Source organism: Ischnura elegans (assembly GCF_921293095.1).
Source record: "Ischnura elegans chromosome 13 unlocalized genomic scaffold, ioIscEleg1.1 SUPER_13_unloc_2, whole genome shotgun sequence".
In the NCBI taxonomy this organism is placed as follows: Eukaryota; Metazoa; Arthropoda; class Insecta; order Odonata; family Coenagrionidae; genus Ischnura; species Ischnura elegans.
Genome location: NW_025791658.1, coordinates 4,491,977 through 4,511,410, shown reverse-complemented (window position 1 = coordinate 4,511,410; position 19,434 = coordinate 4,491,977). Strand labels below are relative to the sequence as shown.

The 19,434-nt window shown below is 39.6% G+C and overlaps 1 protein-coding gene across 1 annotated transcript; it reads right to left on the bottom strand.

Annotated features, from left to right (window-relative positions):
- Positions 1 to 17,694, bottom strand: LOC124172696. Its single transcript, XM_046552156.1, has 3 exons — positions 17,626 to 17,694; positions 17,454 to 17,540; positions 1 to 9,496 (listed from the first exon to the last, which is right to left on the bottom strand). The coding sequence occupies exon 3, from the start codon at positions 9,252 to 9,254 to the stop codon at positions 5,073 to 5,075; it is 4,182 nt and encodes a 1,393-aa protein (XP_046408112.1). The 5' UTR covers positions 9,255 to 9,496; positions 17,454 to 17,540; positions 17,626 to 17,694; the 3' UTR covers positions 1 to 5,072.
- Positions 17,695 to 19,434: the final 1,740 nt, after the last annotated feature.

Here is a 19,434-nt window from a genome sequence, read left to right as displayed (position 1 = left end):
TAGTACAGCATCATATTTATTTAAAAAAAATTGATTGTGATTCAAGTATTACATATTTGCACCACACCATGCATCAAATTCGGTGCTTCAGCTCTAGGCCACAAATGAGTACTATCAATAAAAATACAGAGGTAAGAATACTTAATAAAAACTACATGCTAAATAAAGGAACAGCTTCTCCACATTTAAAAAAATTAGGCCCAAAAAAACTTACTCATTCAAATGAACAGTCTTAGTAGGTGTAAACAAAGACTAATCGATTCAGTCTCCAACTCTCATATAAATTTACCAATCAGAAATACACAGCCAACGTTGTTACACATTGCACAAAAAAGCATAAATATATTTTTCTCAAAGGGACAAGATTACAGATATTTCTTCCAGGGATAACCTTGTGTTAAAAGTCAGATATTGTTAAACTCATTGCTATGCTCAACTAGCCTAATATCATTCCGCATGGTAGACAATTCTATCTCAATATTACATTTGTGGGTCATAACCTGAACATTTTTATAGTCTTTTTAGTTGAAGAGGAAAATTATGAGTCCACGATAGCATTTGAAATCTGAGAAGTATTATACATAAACATAAAAAAATAAGACCACATATATATGAATATAGAAGTAATAGCTCAATATATATTATGTTTGAAGGCACATAAATAAAATTTTGTGGAGACATATGCCATAGCAAATCACAGATTAATTTTGATTACATACAAACAGTGAAAAATATAAGACGAAGTAATTTAACATTCAAATGAAATCTGAGAAGAACTGTATCTATATATTAAAAATAAGACCAAATACATATAAATACTGGAGAAACAGTACACTGTACTTTAAGTTTCAATAAATATAAATAAACTTCTGTGAAGACATACACCAGATAGAATCACAGATTAATTTTGATTGCACACAAACAGTGAAATATATTAGATGAAGTAATTTAGCATTCATACTCAAAAACTCTCATTTTAGTTCACATACTGTATAACATGGGTCGTAAATTGGTAACAAAGGGGTCAATTCTAGGTAATTTACATATAAATGGGATATCAACAGACAATAGATATTTCTTTCACAAATAATTTCAAAACCTACATTGGGAATACATTTCTTTTTGTTGTACGCCTGTCGTTGTATAACACAAATTCTCTCCAATGCAATTTTTCTCAAATATCAGGCATGAAAGTCTTCACTACACATTTCCAAAAAATGTGATGAGTTATGGAGGAAATCACAAATTCATAATGACCTTAATCACACATACATCTCGGGGTTGTGACCTCTTTAAAATAGGACCATTTAATAATGAATTGTAGAGTCAATACACAACGTATTGGTAATTTTACCACACAGAACATTACTATAATTTTATTGAGACATTTCCCAGCTGGAATCATGAATAATAGAGTTTTCTAGCTGAAAACATAAAAAATTGACACATTCACTTATAAACATATAGCATCAACAATTTGTGTGTTGTACCTCACATTTGACTTAGCCTCTACATAATTACATCAGCATATTGTGTAGATAGAATATTGGTCAATTAGAGGTAAATTAAAGGTAGTTTAAATAAAAATGGGATTTTGGGGACAATAGTTATTTCTTCCACGGGTAATTTCAAGCTATAGCTGAGAGTTTTATTTCTTTTTGTTGCTTTCAATCCTTACAATTCTATGCACCATTTGCCACTCACATAAATGTGTCCATTAATTACAAGGCCACATCATAAAATGTTGCGCAAAATGTTTCCCCAAAGTAGGTATGTACATGACAATATAGGTATCTCTTCCAAAGGTTAACTTGTGCTAAAAATTAGAGATTATATTTTCTCTTTTCTGTACTGAACACGTCGAATGTTATATCGAATGGTAGCCAATTACATCACAATATCACACAGAAGAATCAGGCTGAGGGTAATAATACCTGTACAACAGCATTTAAAAAAAATAAAAATCTGAGAAGAAAATTCACTATTTAAAATTGAACCAATTAAGTATTACCAAAGGAGTCACACTGTACAATAAATTTTGAATTGAAATGCTCATAAAAATTTTATGAACGGGAGTTTTACAGATAATAGAAATATCTTCCACGGATAATTTCAAGCTGTAAAGACAGTTTAAACAAAACAGTTTGTTTAGAATGTGCTGAAGACTTAGATATTCATTTGTTTTTGTATAGCATTCAAATCAATTCATTGCAGTCTTTGACTCTCGTTTAAAGATATCCACCATAACTGCACAGTCGCATACAAAATATTGTATGAAAAAGCTGGCTGGATGAATTATAGACATTTAATACACAGATAATATTGTGATAAAATTAGAGATGATAATTTCCCTTTGTTGCACTGAACACGTCTAATATCATTCGGTAAATTTGCCAATTACCTTGCAATATCACGTTAAGGGGTGAGGTGATGCATATTTAAATATCCTTCATGGAAATGAAAAGGAAATTAATAATCCATAACAATTGTTGGCACACAAATATGAGTTAGGAGGCCTCAGTAAAACAGTAAGTATGGATATATCTAAGGACTTTCTTGATAACATATCTAAGATATAATCACAGATTAATTTTGGTTTCAAATCTGAGTAATATGGCCCAGTATAATTTAGCAGTGTTGCAAAAGTAACTGAACACAATATATTTTGAATTCCCAGACACATAAAATTGAAATTATTTCTTTTAGTACATTAAATTATAAGTCTTGGTTACGTTAACAAGGAGAAATATGTTAGACAAAGTAAATTAACATAAGCACATAAGATTTTGTCATGTTTAGTTCACCTTTACCAGTGATGAATGTACAAATTACGGGTAATTTACAAGGCAATAGGAATTCTACAGAATATAAATTTCATCCACGGATAATTTCAGTCTAAAAATTCATTTTTTTGCGATGAATTCCATCAGTCTAATCCGATGAAGTCTGTGACTCTCACAAAAAATATATCCATCATATTTATTTATTTATAACTTATTGCAAAAATAAAAACTCAGCTTTCACTACATATATTAATTCTACAGATAACCTTATGCTAAAAACTAGAGATTACAGTTTCTCTTTTTCGTGCTTAACAAGCGTAATATTATTGAGTATGGTAACCAATTGTATCACATTGAAATAATTGCCATTCAGGGAGTAAACTTGGCTATATGATATTGCATAATTATCTTATAAGCTGACCCTTCCATTCATGGTAAGACCGTTATTTTTTTGCTTTTAGCCTTGAGGAAGGCAAAAAAAGTCAATAAATTACAGGTTAATTTCATGGTTTGAACAAGAAAAAACCACAAGAGCATTGCATTTGTTAAAAACAACTCATATAATCTAAGTATATCTCATTTGCACTGTCATAAATCATCAAGGCAAAGTGCTCCTGTTTACCAAAAGTGAGTACCATCTACAAGAATACAGAGATATGATTACTTATTAAAAACAGTATGCTGTAAAGACAGAAAGTTTCCATGGGTTAAAAAAATGCACCCATCGTAAATACAAGTAACCAGCATCAGCCACACATTATCTTTGGAGATGAAGTGGAAAAAACAGCGTTTAGCACAAAAATATGAGAAGTATGGTCTAATATCATTCAGCATGTTTGCCAATGCTATCAAAATATCACATTAAAATGATTGGCATTTAGGAAGGGACATTGCCTATTTGATACTATTCTAACACACAATCAATGAAGTATGGCTATAGGAGTCATTGTACAATACATTTTGAATTTTAAGGGACATTAAATAGAACAGAAGTCTTTTCTTGAGGAAATATCCAAGCTATGATCACAGATAAATTTTGGTTTATAATCTAATGAATATGGCCCAGTATAATTTAGAGGGGTTGCCATAAAATTAGTAGTCTTTTCTTGAGGACATATCCATGTTAAAATCACAGATAATTTTTTGGTTAACTTCACACCATGAACAGAATCACACAACCCAATTTTAAAATTTGTATGGAACTATTTGTTTGATTTACTCCATGCACTAGGTAACGTATAATTGATACAGATCGCAAACAGGTCCTTTACTGTCAGTTTCACTAGAAATGGGAACTACAAATACAATATATATTTCTCCCACACATAATTTCAAGCTTTCAAAATTTGATATAAATTTGTCTTTATAGTACTCAATACATCTTATATCAATTGGCATGGTTGCTAATTATCTCAGGTGTTCAGACATGGAAGTCTAAAGGAATAGATTATAAGTATTAATTTGAGTTGAAGAGGAAATCAGAAACAGCACAGAACCCGTAGAACTATGGCCTTTAGAGAACGAAATTATTCTAAGATAAACAGTATTGAGCTGGGGTCCCCGGGCAAACTTCTAGAACTTGTCAACACTTAAAAGTTTCAGAAATTGAGCAGTTAAGGCATTAATCATTCATCTATCAATGGAACCAGATGAATACTTTATATTTGTAGAAACTGAGCAGTCGTTTACCCAAGTAAATTCACAATTCAAGGACTTGTGCAACAACTTATCAGTGGAATCTGGTCAGAATCTGACATTTGTGGAAAGAAAGCAGTTTTTGACCCAATTAAAATCACAATTGCAGGTCTTATGCAATTACTTATCACTGGAATCTTATCAGAACTTGATATCAGTAGATATTGAGTAGTTTCTGACCCACTTATATTCACAAATCAAGTACTTAAGCCATAAATTATCAATAGAGCCTGGTCAGAACTTTATATCAGTAGATATTGAGCAATTTCTGACTCAATGCAATTCACAATTCAAGGTCTTGCGGGATTACTTGTCATTGAAACCCTGGTCAGAACTTGATATTTGTAGAAATTGAACAGTTTTCGACCCAATGAAATTCACAATTCAAGGTCTTGTGCGATTACTTATCACTGGAATCTTATCAGAATATCTTGGTTAGTAGAAATTGAGTAGTTGCTGACCGAGTTAAATTCACAATTCCAGTACTTGAGCAATAATTTATCAATGGAACCTGGTGAGATCTTTATATTTGTGGAATTTGAACAGTTTTCGACCCAATGAAATTCACACTTCAAGGTCTTGTTTGATAACTCATCACTGAAACCTGGTGAGAACTTGATATTTGTAGAAATTGAACAATGATGGAAGCTGTTCGTTCAAGACCTTGACCCCTTGTTCGCAACCGTAGTGAGCTATGATCCCTGGAACGGCTGATATCAGGGCTATCTCTTTGGAGTCCTTAGACTTCCACTCCAAAGCGTTCTTGATGAACAATTCGCAGCCACCGGGACCAGACCTGCACGATAGTTCCTCAGCGGTCTTCAGGATCCTGGCGAATTTCTCCCTCCCATCCTTGTCGGCACTTTGGTAGGGTTTGTAGTTGTTCCTGAACACCAGTTTCATGCACAATCTAGCCAGGGCTATTGTGAACCATCCGATAACGCGATCGTCAGAGCCGTAATCGGCTGCGATATACACTTTCCGTTTGGCACACTGAACTTGAACTTCAGAGCTGCCAGCCTTGCTCGCGGAGCCATCTGGATCCTTGGGAGCAGGCCACCGTTCACCCACATGACTGTTCTCAAAGTCGACGAATATGTTGATATCCTGTTGGCCACACAGGAAGACCAGCAATGGGATTATCAGGGGGCCCAGCGTGGAAACGTATTGGTAGTAAGACCTGAGAAAATCAAGGTCGTCCGTAGTGCCAAAGTAGACGGTTATCTTCAAAAAGGCCTCCACGAGATCTTCTTGTACGACAGGGAGGGAGGCTGGGTCCGGCTTGCTCTCAACCTCCCGAGATTTCACACCAGAACTGGATGAGCTGCGTTCTGTCTTCACTGAGGCCTTACTGGGTGACGCCGTCTTTGAAGCATCGTCCTTCTGTTGCCTTTTGTTCACTGTTTTGGCATCGCCCTGATACGCTGGGATATCTGAGGGGGACGGAGTAGGAGATGGCGCGACCGGTTCGTACAAAGCCCCAGGAACTTCAGAACCTGCCGCTTGCGGTACTTCATCCGGTGAGATGTTGCTCGATGTCTTTGAACCAGTGCCCTCCTGCTTCATTTTGCCCACAACTTCGACCTCGCGTTTAGAAGGGAGAGAATCCGAAGAGGGCAAACTAGGGAATACTGCCACAGGTTCAACCCCGCAAACTTCAGTTCCAGGACTTGATACAACGTCATCTTTCGCTGGTGAGGCCTTGCTAGGTTGCTTCGTCTGCGAGACAGTGCCCTTCTGTTTCGTTTTGGCCAATGCCTTGGCCCTACGCTTCGAAAGTAGGGGCTCTGCCGGGGGGAAAGAGGGGTACGACACTGTTAGCTTCTCAAGAGCTCCAGAGGCACCTAGGGACTCCGTCATCGCCTGGAACTGATTCCTCAGAGCCCAACCTGTAGCCGACGGATCCATTGCGGCCTCCTGAGTGTGAGATTCGTATCCAAACTGTGTTGGGCTGCCTAAAGGTTGCCCTACCATCACGGCCCCAGTTAGCCCGGGAAAGAATGCAGGTGCAGACTCACAAAAGCTCCGGTTTGGCTCAAACTTCAACGCCGCTGATGTCGACCCTTTCAAATCTATATCCACTGAGGTGAAACTTGACTCTTGATTTCGCAAAAGGTGGCCCCTCTCCGTCATTCTGTCCACTACCTCATGCACACAATTCTTAACAGCCTTGTCTCGCACCTGGTCAACCAAATTAGTTCCCAAGGTTTCTGTCGTGACATTTCCGTTTTGAGACGTGCCAGAGTGTTTCGTTACCTTTGTGAAGGTGTCAGCAGGAGTGACTACACCAGCAGGAGTTACGTATCGCACCGTAGGGTAAGATGCCGTGTCCGGTAGGCTCCCAGCATCCTCACTTGTCGTACCCAACTTCAATGCAGGCACTTCTACCACCAAATTTGGATCATTAATCCATATATAAGTGTCCTGGTGCGTATTTAAATGATCATATTTTGCCTCTGGCGTTGAAGCACGATACTGCTGCTCTAACGGGAAAACACTGGAGTCCTGCGCACCTTTATGACCTGCTTCTCCAATTGCTCCGTCCATGGACTCTTTCTCAAACTTTTCCTGTCTCCACCTACCTGCAATCAGAGCTAACTTCTCCTCTTTCATATCTTCCAGCTCAGACAAAAACTCTCTCCTCATTGACGTGATCTCCGTCCTTAATTCGTTCAAGGCCGTTTTGCGAATGCTCACGTTGTCTATCAGGGTCTCCGTCTCCTCTTTCAACAATACCGCATCCTTGGAGATCGTGTCAACCTTCTGGTTCAGCTCGATCAACATTGTCTCCAAGGTCTTGAGTCTGTCATCGAAGCCCCGTTGAATGCACTTCATCACGCGAGATAGAGACTCGGATATCACGTGACAAGTGGAAAAATCACCTTTAAATTGGAAAAAAGGGATAGGATTTCTCTCTAAACCAGATGTGATATCACTTCCGTGTTGGCCACGTGCTTTGTAGGCCCCTTCACTGATGGCTTCAAGACTTAACTCCAAGTTAGAAGTCCCTTCACGATCTCGAATAGACGGAGTTTCAGGTACACCGGAACTACTATCGTACTCTCTGCCATCTACTTCCGGATTTTCGATTGACTTCGCTCCAAATCCTAGACCCACATCTTTTATGTGACTTCCGCTCCCTCCTCGAGATGATTGGCCTTCATTGCTGCCGGAAGTGGCTCCAATCTCTTGGCGGACCGCTTCCAGCCTTCTCTCCTGAACGGAAGTCATGTTTATCTCTCCGTCATTGCGGGATTGACCAATTAATGCGCCGAGAATGGCGTTCCGTGAGGATTTCACGACAGCTCCACCAAATCTGGTTTCTGGAGATGAGTTGTAATCAACGGCATCGCCGCCGCAATCTCCTCCGCCGATGGAAGATGTTTTGTCTCCTGCGGCGGGAAAAATAGTTTTCCTTTCGCATCCTCCGGACGGAGTACGATAGGAGTCTGGAATACGGTTGATTTCGGCTGCTTGACGTTTCTTATCTCCCAATTGGGAAGCAATTTTGATCAATCGGAAGATGACACCGCGATCTACATCCTGAGGAAAGGCCCTGAAACATTCCTCAGCAAGCTTCAAGGCTGAATGTCCCGCCTCACTCGAAATGTTCGGGTCTGATCCCATCAAAAGAAGCTTCTCCACCCATTCCAGCTTTCCCAGTTCAACTGCCACGTTCAAGAGTGTCTTGCCACCCAGCCCTTTCTCGTTCACGTCCTTGATTTCATCGATAATATCCCCGCAGTCATCCACCGACTTGCATCGTACTGCATTGAAAAACTCTTCTCCTAAGCACTTGTCAGGAGCAGACCTTTCCGGGGGCTCCAATGAAGTCGATACACCACTACTCGAATCTTGAAATGTTTGATTTACTTCAATTTGTTTATGTGGATCGTAGGCATAATAAGGTTTTTCTGTTGGTTTCTGGACAGGAAGTCCCTTAGTTGAAATGTCTTCCATAGTTTTGGCTGCAACCACTTCATTCACTTTATATTCGTGCCTGGGCTCGGAAACTTGGTTCAGCTTCGCCAATATTGCCCCAAGTTTCGTGGCAGAGGCAGAGAAAGCCGAGTTATTGGTTGGATGACTCCCATTCTCTCCATTTCCGCGGCATATTATGGGAACGATTCCCAGGGACGATTCATCCATCTGATTTGAAATGTTACATGCATCATTTGTATCTTTTGCCATGACAGTTTTCCCCATTGTTCCTTCAACAATGGTTTCCTCTTTATTCGAGGATAATTTTGTATCTGTAGAATCTACTACTCCGGGTATCCCAATGCCGACACCGTCAGCAACATCTTTTATTTCACTTTCACTTCCAACCTCCCTATTGGAGGATCTAAGGTCCCTCTGGGAAGAAAAATCAGACCACTTCATCGGGCTACCCCTAAAAATCTCTCCTAATAACATGTTTGCCACGGTACACAAGTCATTTTCGCTGGAGTGACTTTGCTGAGGCTGGCATTGTTCCGGCTTCGCCCCTTGCAACTGAATTAGTTTGGACATACTAAGCTTCAGTTCCGCTAATTTGCCGACAAGAGAGTGGACCTCAAAATATTTGTCAATTTCGAATTCCAGCTCGGAAACGTGGACCTCGTCTCCGGCGGATTCTGCTGAGGTGGGGATAGAAGTCTCTTGCCCTGGTTTTGAGTCATCCCTAGAGACTTGACCCATTAAACCATCGATGGAAGTCTGACTGACGCCATTCTCGCCGCGAACGTCGACCGGCTCGGAAACTTGGAACTGATTCTCTGGATTTATATTCTGCATGATTTCCGTGGCTTCCGGAAAAAAAACCTTAGCATTGAAGTGGCAGTCTATGGGAATGTGAATGTAAATTTCTTACGAGAGATCAGGGTGTTACATCATTTACTGAGGGGGTGATTTCAGATTTCTCCAAGTTTTTTTTTTAATTTTTGCATGAGCTGGGAGTGTCGAGGACACCATGGAGATTCTCCGTAGATTCTCCGCTCACTCTCCTTTATCAGACGCTTCAACAGCTGCACGTAAAACTGCAATTAAAAATTTATCGGCTTGAGGAGATAGGTGCGATGAAAAAAGCACACTACTTCATAAAGAAATACAGCACACTCCCGATTATCCGGTCTAATGATGGGGAGATACGGCTCGAATAATCGGAAAACACGGATAATTCAAACTTTACATTTCATTTTTTTAATGCTCATAATTAAGGTAAATCGATCAATTTATTATCATATACGCGAATTTCATGTTATTTAAGATTGCTTTCCGGGTTCCCTAAGAGCTTTCTTCGTGAGACAGCGATATTTTTAGCAATAATAAAATGAGCGCACTCATATTCCTCCTGTTGTATATAAGATCCGGAAATATGAGGCTTGGAAAAAATAACGCGGGGCTTCCATGAAATCAGCTAGCAAACGAACGCATCCGTTTCACGAAGGGGATTCTAATGGAAATAATAAGGCCGTTGTACCCTAAGATTAAAATGCAGTCATGCTGGTGATTTTGCATTTCCGATTTTATTTTTTACGAAGATCGCGGAAGACATTGAACGAGTGAGACAATCATACACGGAAAATACGCGACACGGATATTGCTCAGCCGGATAATCGGGAGTCTGCTGTACAATACTTAGGCTACATGCTACAAAGTATAGAGACTTCATCTCAGCAATCACCTGAGAAATGTCGATTGGAGACTCTAAGACTCTCAAAGGTCTCTGAAACTCTAGTCTCGATTTCGTCTCAACACTGACCATTCAAAGAGAAATAATGAAAATAGGGTAGTTTCCTTCATCAAAGAAAACGAGAGGCATTGATTGCGATTCGTTACCCACCATTAATGTATTCATAATATACAAATTATTTGGCTTTAGAATTCCCGGATTAGACGAATGTTAATCGTCAATTTTAACCTCATTTGTAAAAGGCTAGATTGGCGCCCATGCGATGCCACTCCACGTGACGTCACAGGAACCTAGTTTCTAAACGAGTAGATAGAAGTTTTACAATGTCTGAGATTACCAATGCATTCGTGAGGCACAGAGCTCGGGGAAACATCTCTTAATAATCACCTATAAAAACTGCCAATGGTAGGAAAGTTTTCTTCATTTGATAGGGTATTAATAATCCTTATTTAAGCCAAGCGCTACCAGCTAGCATGGTACTCTAGGCTACCACTATGTTCGGCAGCAAGCAGGCTGCATCGTAACGGCGTTCATAGCCTCGCACAGCAGCATCCCACGGGCTTTTCTCAGCATTCATACGTAGCCGTCGCGTTTTCACGCGCTTGAAATTTTTTACCTATCATTAAATCGCGAAAAATAGATATCATCATTTAAAAATCTAAAAGCGTGAAATACGTATTCCAGGAGTAATAATATTTCGATTTAGGCAATAAAAAATGATAGAAAACCACCCTATTCTAACCACTATACAGGGTGTCCCATTTATCTTGACCACCGGAAATAGCATTTTGTCCAGAAGCAAATTCAAAAATGTGTCAAGCAAATTTTCATTAGCCGTTAGAGGGACATTTATCAGCATGATTGTCTTCCTTGTAGCTTTGTTATTTACAAAGATATGAACAGCGGTATGTCTTTTTTAAATGGCACCTTTGTTTTTTATTAGACAATTCATTTCCTCTCCTATAAATCCTCCTGTTCATACCTTTGTAAATAACAAAGCTACAAGGAAGGCAATCATGCTGATTAATGTCCCCCTGACGGCTAATGAACGTTTGCTTGACACATTTTTGAATTTGCTTCTGGACAAAAAGTTATTTCGGGTGGTCAAGATAAATGGGACACCGTGTACTTGCGCATATATTGCTATCCGTAATGTGCTAGGCCTTTTATAACTCTCGTCAGCTCAAATACTGAAGGGCAATACGAGAAGCGGTGCGCCGCTGCGGCGGCGGGCGCTACCCTGCCCAACGCGTTAATCCCTAATGTACTCGTAAACCCAACCTCCGTGTTATGATCCTTATCTAGCGTTTATAGGCCTGTTTACTCGGTACATTAACACGTACGGGTTAATGTCTAAATGTATGAACGCGAGAATGAACGCCAAAATGCACCGTGTTACCACCAAACTTGTGCGAATGCATGCACAGAAAATAGAACCTGTTCTAATTTGGTTCATGCATTCGTACATGTTCCGTTCCGGTCCACAAAAATCATTCACGCAAACGTACATTAACTCGTACGTGTTAATGTATCGTGTAAACAGGCCTTAAGAAATTCTGTAATCCATACATAGCTTTCCGTTTGTAGAAATGCCGCTTATTGCTCTATTTCCTCGGCCTATGAAGGGGTTTTTGCACCTTTGAGGATCGCTTCTCTTCGACATACGCGAAAACGATTTCTACGAAGTAGCTCGCACGGGGTTTTCCACGAGTGCTTCTTTCCCATTGGTTGAAAAATGTTCCCTTTCACGATTTTACCGAGAAAATTACAGTTTATCTTCGTGAGTGCAAAAGGATCTCAGTGCTTGTGCTATACTGAAGCGAGGACGCGGAGTTTATTTTTCCTACATCGTGAAAATTCAGCGTAGAGGCCGAACTACCATTAGTGAAGGATATCTCGGAGCGATGAAAAGGTATGTTTTCCAATTCAAATATGTAATTGACTGTGTGTGTGTATTATCCAGGGAATTTAATTCTAATTTCCATTTCCGGTGATTTAAACTGCTGACATTTCGGATGAGAAAAAATAGAGAACATGAGAGTAACTCGCAAAGAAATACATGACGTTATTGTTAATGGAAGAGGAAATTCGCTGTCTTCAAAACGTAAATTGGCCCTTCAATATCTTCATCACAAGTTAAACTTGGATAAAAACGTGAAGACAAAGGAAATTTTGAAGCAGATCATGAACAGATACTTTTTCAATAAGTATTTTCAGAAATTACAATTTTGCAAGAGAACTACAGGCACTTTTGAAATAAAATTTCGATGTTGGCTAGAGAAGGATGCACAGTTCCCAGCAGATATGAAAAACCTCTTCTGGGGACTTCTTCCTCAGGTTGGTACCTGTATTGATGTACGATTTTAGGTTTTCTCGGCGTATCAGGTGCGGAAAAGTTTCCCGGGTTTTCCACCACATTTCCAGCTACTTATTAAAATATGGAAGACATAATTTTTTGGTCAGCTTTATTTCGATTTCAGCCCACTGCAGCGCCATAAAACCCCGTAGAGGCGAGTGATATAATTTTTGTTTTTTTTTCCGGCGAACAATAGGGTAGTTTCCTTCATCAAAGAAAACGAAAGGCATTGATTGCGATTCGTTACCCACCATTAGCGTAATCATAATACGCAAATTATTTGGTTTTTGAAATACCGGTTTTGACGAATGGCAAGGGTCAAATTTTATCCTCATTTGAAAAAGGCCAGATTGGCGCCCATGCGATGCCACTCCACGTGACGTCACAGGGACCTAGTTTCTATCGGAGAAGATAGGAGTTATACAATATACATCGACTGAGATTACCAATGCATGCATGAGGCACAGAGCACAGGGAAACATCTCTTAATAATCACCCATTAAAACTGGCTAAGTTCGGAAAGTTTCCTTCGTTTGATAAGGTATTAATAAACCTTTTTTAAGCCAAGCGCTACCAACCTGCAAGGTACTCAGCTACCCGCTAGCATCCTGCGTCCTATCAGCGCTCAGAGCCTCGATCAAGGTCACCTCACAAGGCGGGAGGGGGAACCAGAAATGCGTCGCACGGACTTTTTCCCATCATTCCTAATTACGCGTCGCGTTTTCGCGCGCTTGAAATTTTTCACTTTTCATTTAATCGCGAAAAATAGATATCGTCATTTAAAAATCTAAAAGCGTGAAATACGTACTCCAGGAGTAATAATCTTTCGATTTAGGCAATAAAAAAATTATAGGAAACCACCCTATTGCAGTGAAGTTTTCTCGGGTTTCGCACCGGGTCAGATTCTCCATTTCTCTTTCCAACGTTTCGACGGACAACTCGCCTGTCGTCAACAGGGATACGGGGAGGAGATTCATCGTAGCATCCGGAAACTTGAGGAGCTGCGTAAGGAGAAGGCTAGGCTCTTGTCTGACCTTGCTCTTCTTCTAACATGCCGGGATTCTGATACCATTCCTACCTTTGCCATGATTAAGTACAGTGGCGGCTGGTGGTAATTTATCTAGGGTGTGCATTAGATCAGACATAGGATGATTTAATTATATTATGTTAATACTAATCCTTGATCATCACATTTCGTCGTAATAGAATGCATAGCAAGCAAAACATATCACTGGTATATTCTACCCTTAAAATTGCATGAGCAGAAATAATATTAGCATGCATGAAAATAATTATTCTAAACACACCTTTACAAGTTACGGTAGGTGAAATTCATTCTCCTTTCTTTACACCCTATGAGGAATTAGTGTAGAAAACGGACATACAGATGACTCTGTAGACGGTCTAGGATCCTGGGCGCAGGTAGTGTAGGTGGCGGCTACACCGCTACACTACCTGCGAGTCACTCACCAAAACTATGCGCGTGCGCACTCGCATCGTTTTGAGTCTGCTCCCATCACCCATTTGAACTGCACATACACCCCCGCTTACTTCGTCCCACCAGAGCACCATCAAGCGATCGCATAGACCGAAAATGCGCCCGGCGCGATGCCACGGGATCGCACACTTGTAGAGCGGTGAATTTGAAAAGGTTATAGCTGTAGCGTTCGGGGCTTCATGTTTCTTGCATATGTAGACAGGATTTTTATCCTTCTCGTTGCAAAGGAATAGTTTTCTTTTATAATTCATTCATCTTTGGGTGTGCACTTGCTAACATGCGTATACGCACGCGCCGCCACTGATTAAGTATACACCCCGAGGCTTTGAGGATTTGGTATTGGATTCCTGATGCTCTTATGACGATGGGCGAGTTGCCCGTCGAAACGATGGAAGGAGAAATGGAGGAACTGCACCGGTGCGAAACTCGAGAAAACTTCACTGAGCTCCACAGTAGCGTCATAATCCATATCTGGGCGTGAAATTTCCTAAGAGGACCCCCGACTCACCTTTGTTGAGGAGGTCCCCAACATGAACCCCAGTCGAGGGCCCAAAATCACCCAAAACAGCTCCTGACTGAAACCAACATGTAAGAAACGAGTTATGCTACGCTATTTATGGAAACTACATTTATTTACGCGATGCTCAGCCATTGCTCGTAATCGGTGTATGGCTTTCAATTGCATTGCAGCGTTATTGTTCTACGTGGCTATTTTTAGCATTTTACTTCGTTGGACGTGTTATTGTATTTTTGGAACTGTTTGCTTGTACGACGTCTCATTGCATTTTTGGATCTGGTGTACTTAAAATGTGGGTTTTCGTTATTACTACAGAACGGTTGCAGTAGAGTGTTATGTGTATTGTTTACTGATTGGTGGATTGCTTTCGCAATGTCGTTTAGACGTGTCAGTGGGATACAGAAAAAACTCAAGGGGAAAGGGGGGGGGGGGCGCAAAAGATATCTCGTGCTACCTTTACTTCTGTCGTAATTACAAACAGTGGCGGCGCGTGCATATACGCATGTTATGGCCTGTTTGCACGATACATTAATATGCACAAGTTAATGTACGTTTGCGTGAATGATTTTTGTAGACCGGAACGGAACATGTACGAATGCATGAACCAAATTAGAACATGTTCTATTTTCTGTGCATGCATACGCACAAGTTGGGTGGTTACACGGTGCATTTTGGCGTTCATTCTCGCGTTCATACATTTAGACATAAGCCCGTACGTGTTAATGTACCGTGTAAACAGGCCTTCAGTAAGTGCAAACCCAAAGATGAATGAATTGTGAAAGAAAACTATTCCTTTACCACGAGATAGATAAAAATCCTGTTTACAAATGGATGAAATATGAAGTTCCAAATGCCATAGCTATCTCCGTGGCGAATTCACCGCTCTTATCGTATAAGTGTGGGTGATCCCGTGGCATCGCGCTGGGCGCATATTCGGTCTACGCGATCGCTATTAGTGGGTGCTCGGGCGGGACGAGGTAAGCGGGGGGGCACACCATGTTCAAATGGGTGATGGGAGCAGAGTCAACACGACGCGAGTGCGCACGCGCATGTTTGGTGAGTAGCTCGCAGGTAGTGAAGCGGTGTAGCTGCCACATACTCTACCTGCGCTCAGGATCCTAGTCCGTCAATGCATTCGGAGCCATTTAGCAACATTCATTTGAACTTCATGCCCTTTGTCATCATCGAATATCTTCTCTAATGCACACCCTGGGAATATAACCACCAGGCGCCACTGATTACAAATAATTAAGTCACATGCACAGTTTAACAAAGTTTTATTTGAACTGATAATACGCATATACAAGACAATGCCATCTTATTGTATAAAAAAGTTATTATTGTGGTTCTGCAATGTTAGGTAATGCGGGCGGCCCGGCAAGGGGGGGGGCGCCTCCTACGCCCCCCATATGTATCCGCCATTGGTCAGTGCTTTGATCTTTAGGTTTTCGTGTATGTACGTGTTGCGGACAAACTATGGGGAGCCCGTGATTGTCCTTAATGGTTTGTTCCCTATGACGATGAGTTTGTGTAAATGTGCGTTGGCTATGTAACCCCAGGCAAGATAAGCATACGTTAGGAGTGGCCGGATAATGGGCATTTACAGTATTTTCTTGGTCTGAATCCCAAAGTGAGGAATTTTTAGGAGGGGAAAAATGGCTGTGGACGCACTTTTTGGGTATATGTACAGCGTAAGGCTATTAAGTATTTTTATATTGCAAATAGAAGCACAGTGAGCGTTAGTAATTTGTCGACATAAACAGACGGAGCCAGTGACGGATGCAGATGGGGGACGCATGGGGCGCGCCCCCCTTGCGGCCGTATTGCAAAACATTGCAGAACCACAATTATAACTTTTTTTATATCATAAGATGGCATTGTCTTGTATACATTTGCAATAAATTTAACTAAAATTTTCTTAAATTCAGCACGTGACTTGATTATTTTTTATTAGGATAAAAGTAAAGGTAACTTAAGATATCTTTTGCCCCCATCCCCCCTCGAGTTTTTTCTGCATCCGCTACTGGACGGAGGACAAATGAATTAATTAATTCAACGGCGCGGATATCTGCGAAGGAATATGTAATCAGCTCGAGATAACAACCGGAAAATAAAATCTCCTTAGCAAGCATTACTCATCACTTTCAGGTTAAGTTGAATTTAATATAGAAGGTCTAAATCCTATTCAGTGATTCATGAAATACTGAATATTCATTGATATGGTCATGGAAGGAGTTCCATGATATGGTTATGGATGGGCGGTAGAAAGTACGAAGGATGAATACAGCTTCAAGGAATCCTAGTTAGTCACAGACATAAGAGATGACAACAGCCATATTGATGCATAAATAAACATAGATTTAATCGATTATTTTAATTAAACTATACTTACAATTCGTTAAATATTATAAAAATGCAACTCCCATACATGACCTAAAACTTCATATCCAATGTAACAAGTGTAAAAAAATATATGCATATTTCACAACAAGATACTTTCAATCCATCTCAAAAATGTTTTGTTACTTCAACACTATAGTAGGAAACTGAAATACCCAAAACATTACAAAGTATTCCGAGAGGTAATTGACTTTCAACGAAACGCCATCCACCAACGGTTATATCACATATCACTAAAACGAGAATTAAAATGCAACTCAATATTATATTCCTAATTAGAAGCAAAAAAAAAAAACATATGACATAGATCCCCAATTGGCAGCTGACCGATGTTGCTAACAAAATCGCCTACGATTCTACAGCATCTCAACGTAAACAAAGAATGAGATGGAAAAAAATGAAGGCGTGATTTCGACAATGGCAATGCTTTGTTATTCTCGACGTAAACATCGTTGGCATTTATGAAACAACACCAGAGTCCACTGCTTCAAATACGATTTATTAGCACAAAATATAATAATAATCCTTACCCTCGTTTTTTTTACCGGATATGAAAGTTGAAAAGGATCGCTGTCGCCTCGAAATCAGCACAATGAAACTGGTACTACTAAATAGCCCTGATTTTAACGGAAAAAAGATTTAATGTCAACATAATTCCTTAAGGTATTCACAATAATGTGACATAACATTTGTTTCACTTACTTTAATGACAAGATGGTAGTTATCAGCCAATACAAACTGTGAGCAGCATTTTAAGGCAACTGAGTGTAGCACAAAATTCGGTCTACAGCAAATTCGCGCCACTAGCGCCAAATCGTAGAATTGGGCAACAATTTTGCATACGTTACAGGGGTAAAAAGTTTCGATATACGAATAGGTCGGGAAAGTTGACAATATGATATTACAAAATGATGTATCGGTTGACTTCCTTCATTATGAGGTTTTATTTATATTTATTGATACGTTTACTAAGAAGATGATGGATTAAAGGATATTTTTGGATATTGGCACACTATATATGGTTTTAAACTCGAAAAAGAGGGAGTTTTTACATGAACGTGATTTTCATTAGATTTCAAAATGTATAATTTTAAAATCGCTCTTCATATACTGAGGGCAAAATAAAATAGCACCTGTAGGATGTAATGTTAGGAAATTGCATTACAAAATCTGATTTTTAATAGGCTGTCAATACGTTACTTAAGTTTGAGCGTCGGCAATAACGTTTACAAATGCAAAAATTTGCATCTCATATTGAAAAATCCTTCTTGATATTCGTTATACACAAGGCTGGGCAATATTTAATATACACTTATTTAAAAATACGTATTTAAAATATATTTATAATTTACAATTGGCATATCAAACGCTCGAACTGAATGTATCTTGTATTTAAAATGTAGATTTTTAGAATTTTCCCATCCTAAAATAAGAAAGATTTGTGAAATACTTTTGAAGTAGCTCTCCCTACATTTCCGTAACATTATGATTCTGAGATTACTTCGTTTTCGTTAGAATTGTTTATTTTGCATTTTAAAAGGTATTTAAAATACTACTCTATCCTTTGTTTTTCAAATACCCAAGTCAAAGGTATTGTGTATTTCAAATATATTTGGAGCGGTATTGTATGTCTTTCTAATACGCAGTATCGGCATATATTTTACCCAGCCCTCGTACTATAATTACTCACTCACATATTAATGAAAGCTTTAATATTCCTGCAACAGAGTATTTGCACTCCCGAGTTATTTAATCCAAATGGATGAATTCGGAAGATAACATCATCGGAAATATAAAATTCGGTAAACAGCTGCAATTATAACTTGTGTAACGTACGTATCGCGTATTCTGAATTATTTCCGCGTCTATACCCTGAACAGCCATTAAAGGCACTTTGCCACAGAATGTCTTACCACGACCATCTGCGCAGCGAGGGGGGGGGGGAGTGGTTTGGGGGATATACCCCCCTCAGAGATCAGAGAAATTTAATCCATTTTACTTAATTAGATTGACATTACTAACAGAATAGTGTATGGATGAATAAAATATCCCTCATAAAGCCGTAAAATTCACCGTTATGAACCATTTATCTTTAAAATTCCGCAATTTATTAATCTCGCACCTACCGCTTATCCTGGTGGGTATATCATACCCCCACTAACCCCGGTGTTAGTTGCACCTAAACCCACCCACCAGCCGTAATTCCTAGCTGTACCCCTGAGCACCACAATATGGATATACCTAGGACCATTATTCATTTCGATGGGTAGTAATTATTTAAAAAATATCTTCGTTTATGTTAAAATTAATTTATAGCCACATTAAATATAACATATTTTTCTTAATTTACTAATACAACCGAGTAAATTTTTTACGAATAATTTTAAAATAAGAATTTTTAAAAAACTAGAAGTCACGTCACTCCTGTTTCCTTTGCCCTGCCCACTGGCTTAGCCAGGGGGGGGGGGGGGAGAGGTCCGGGCCCCCCCGAAATAGAAAAACAGAATTACT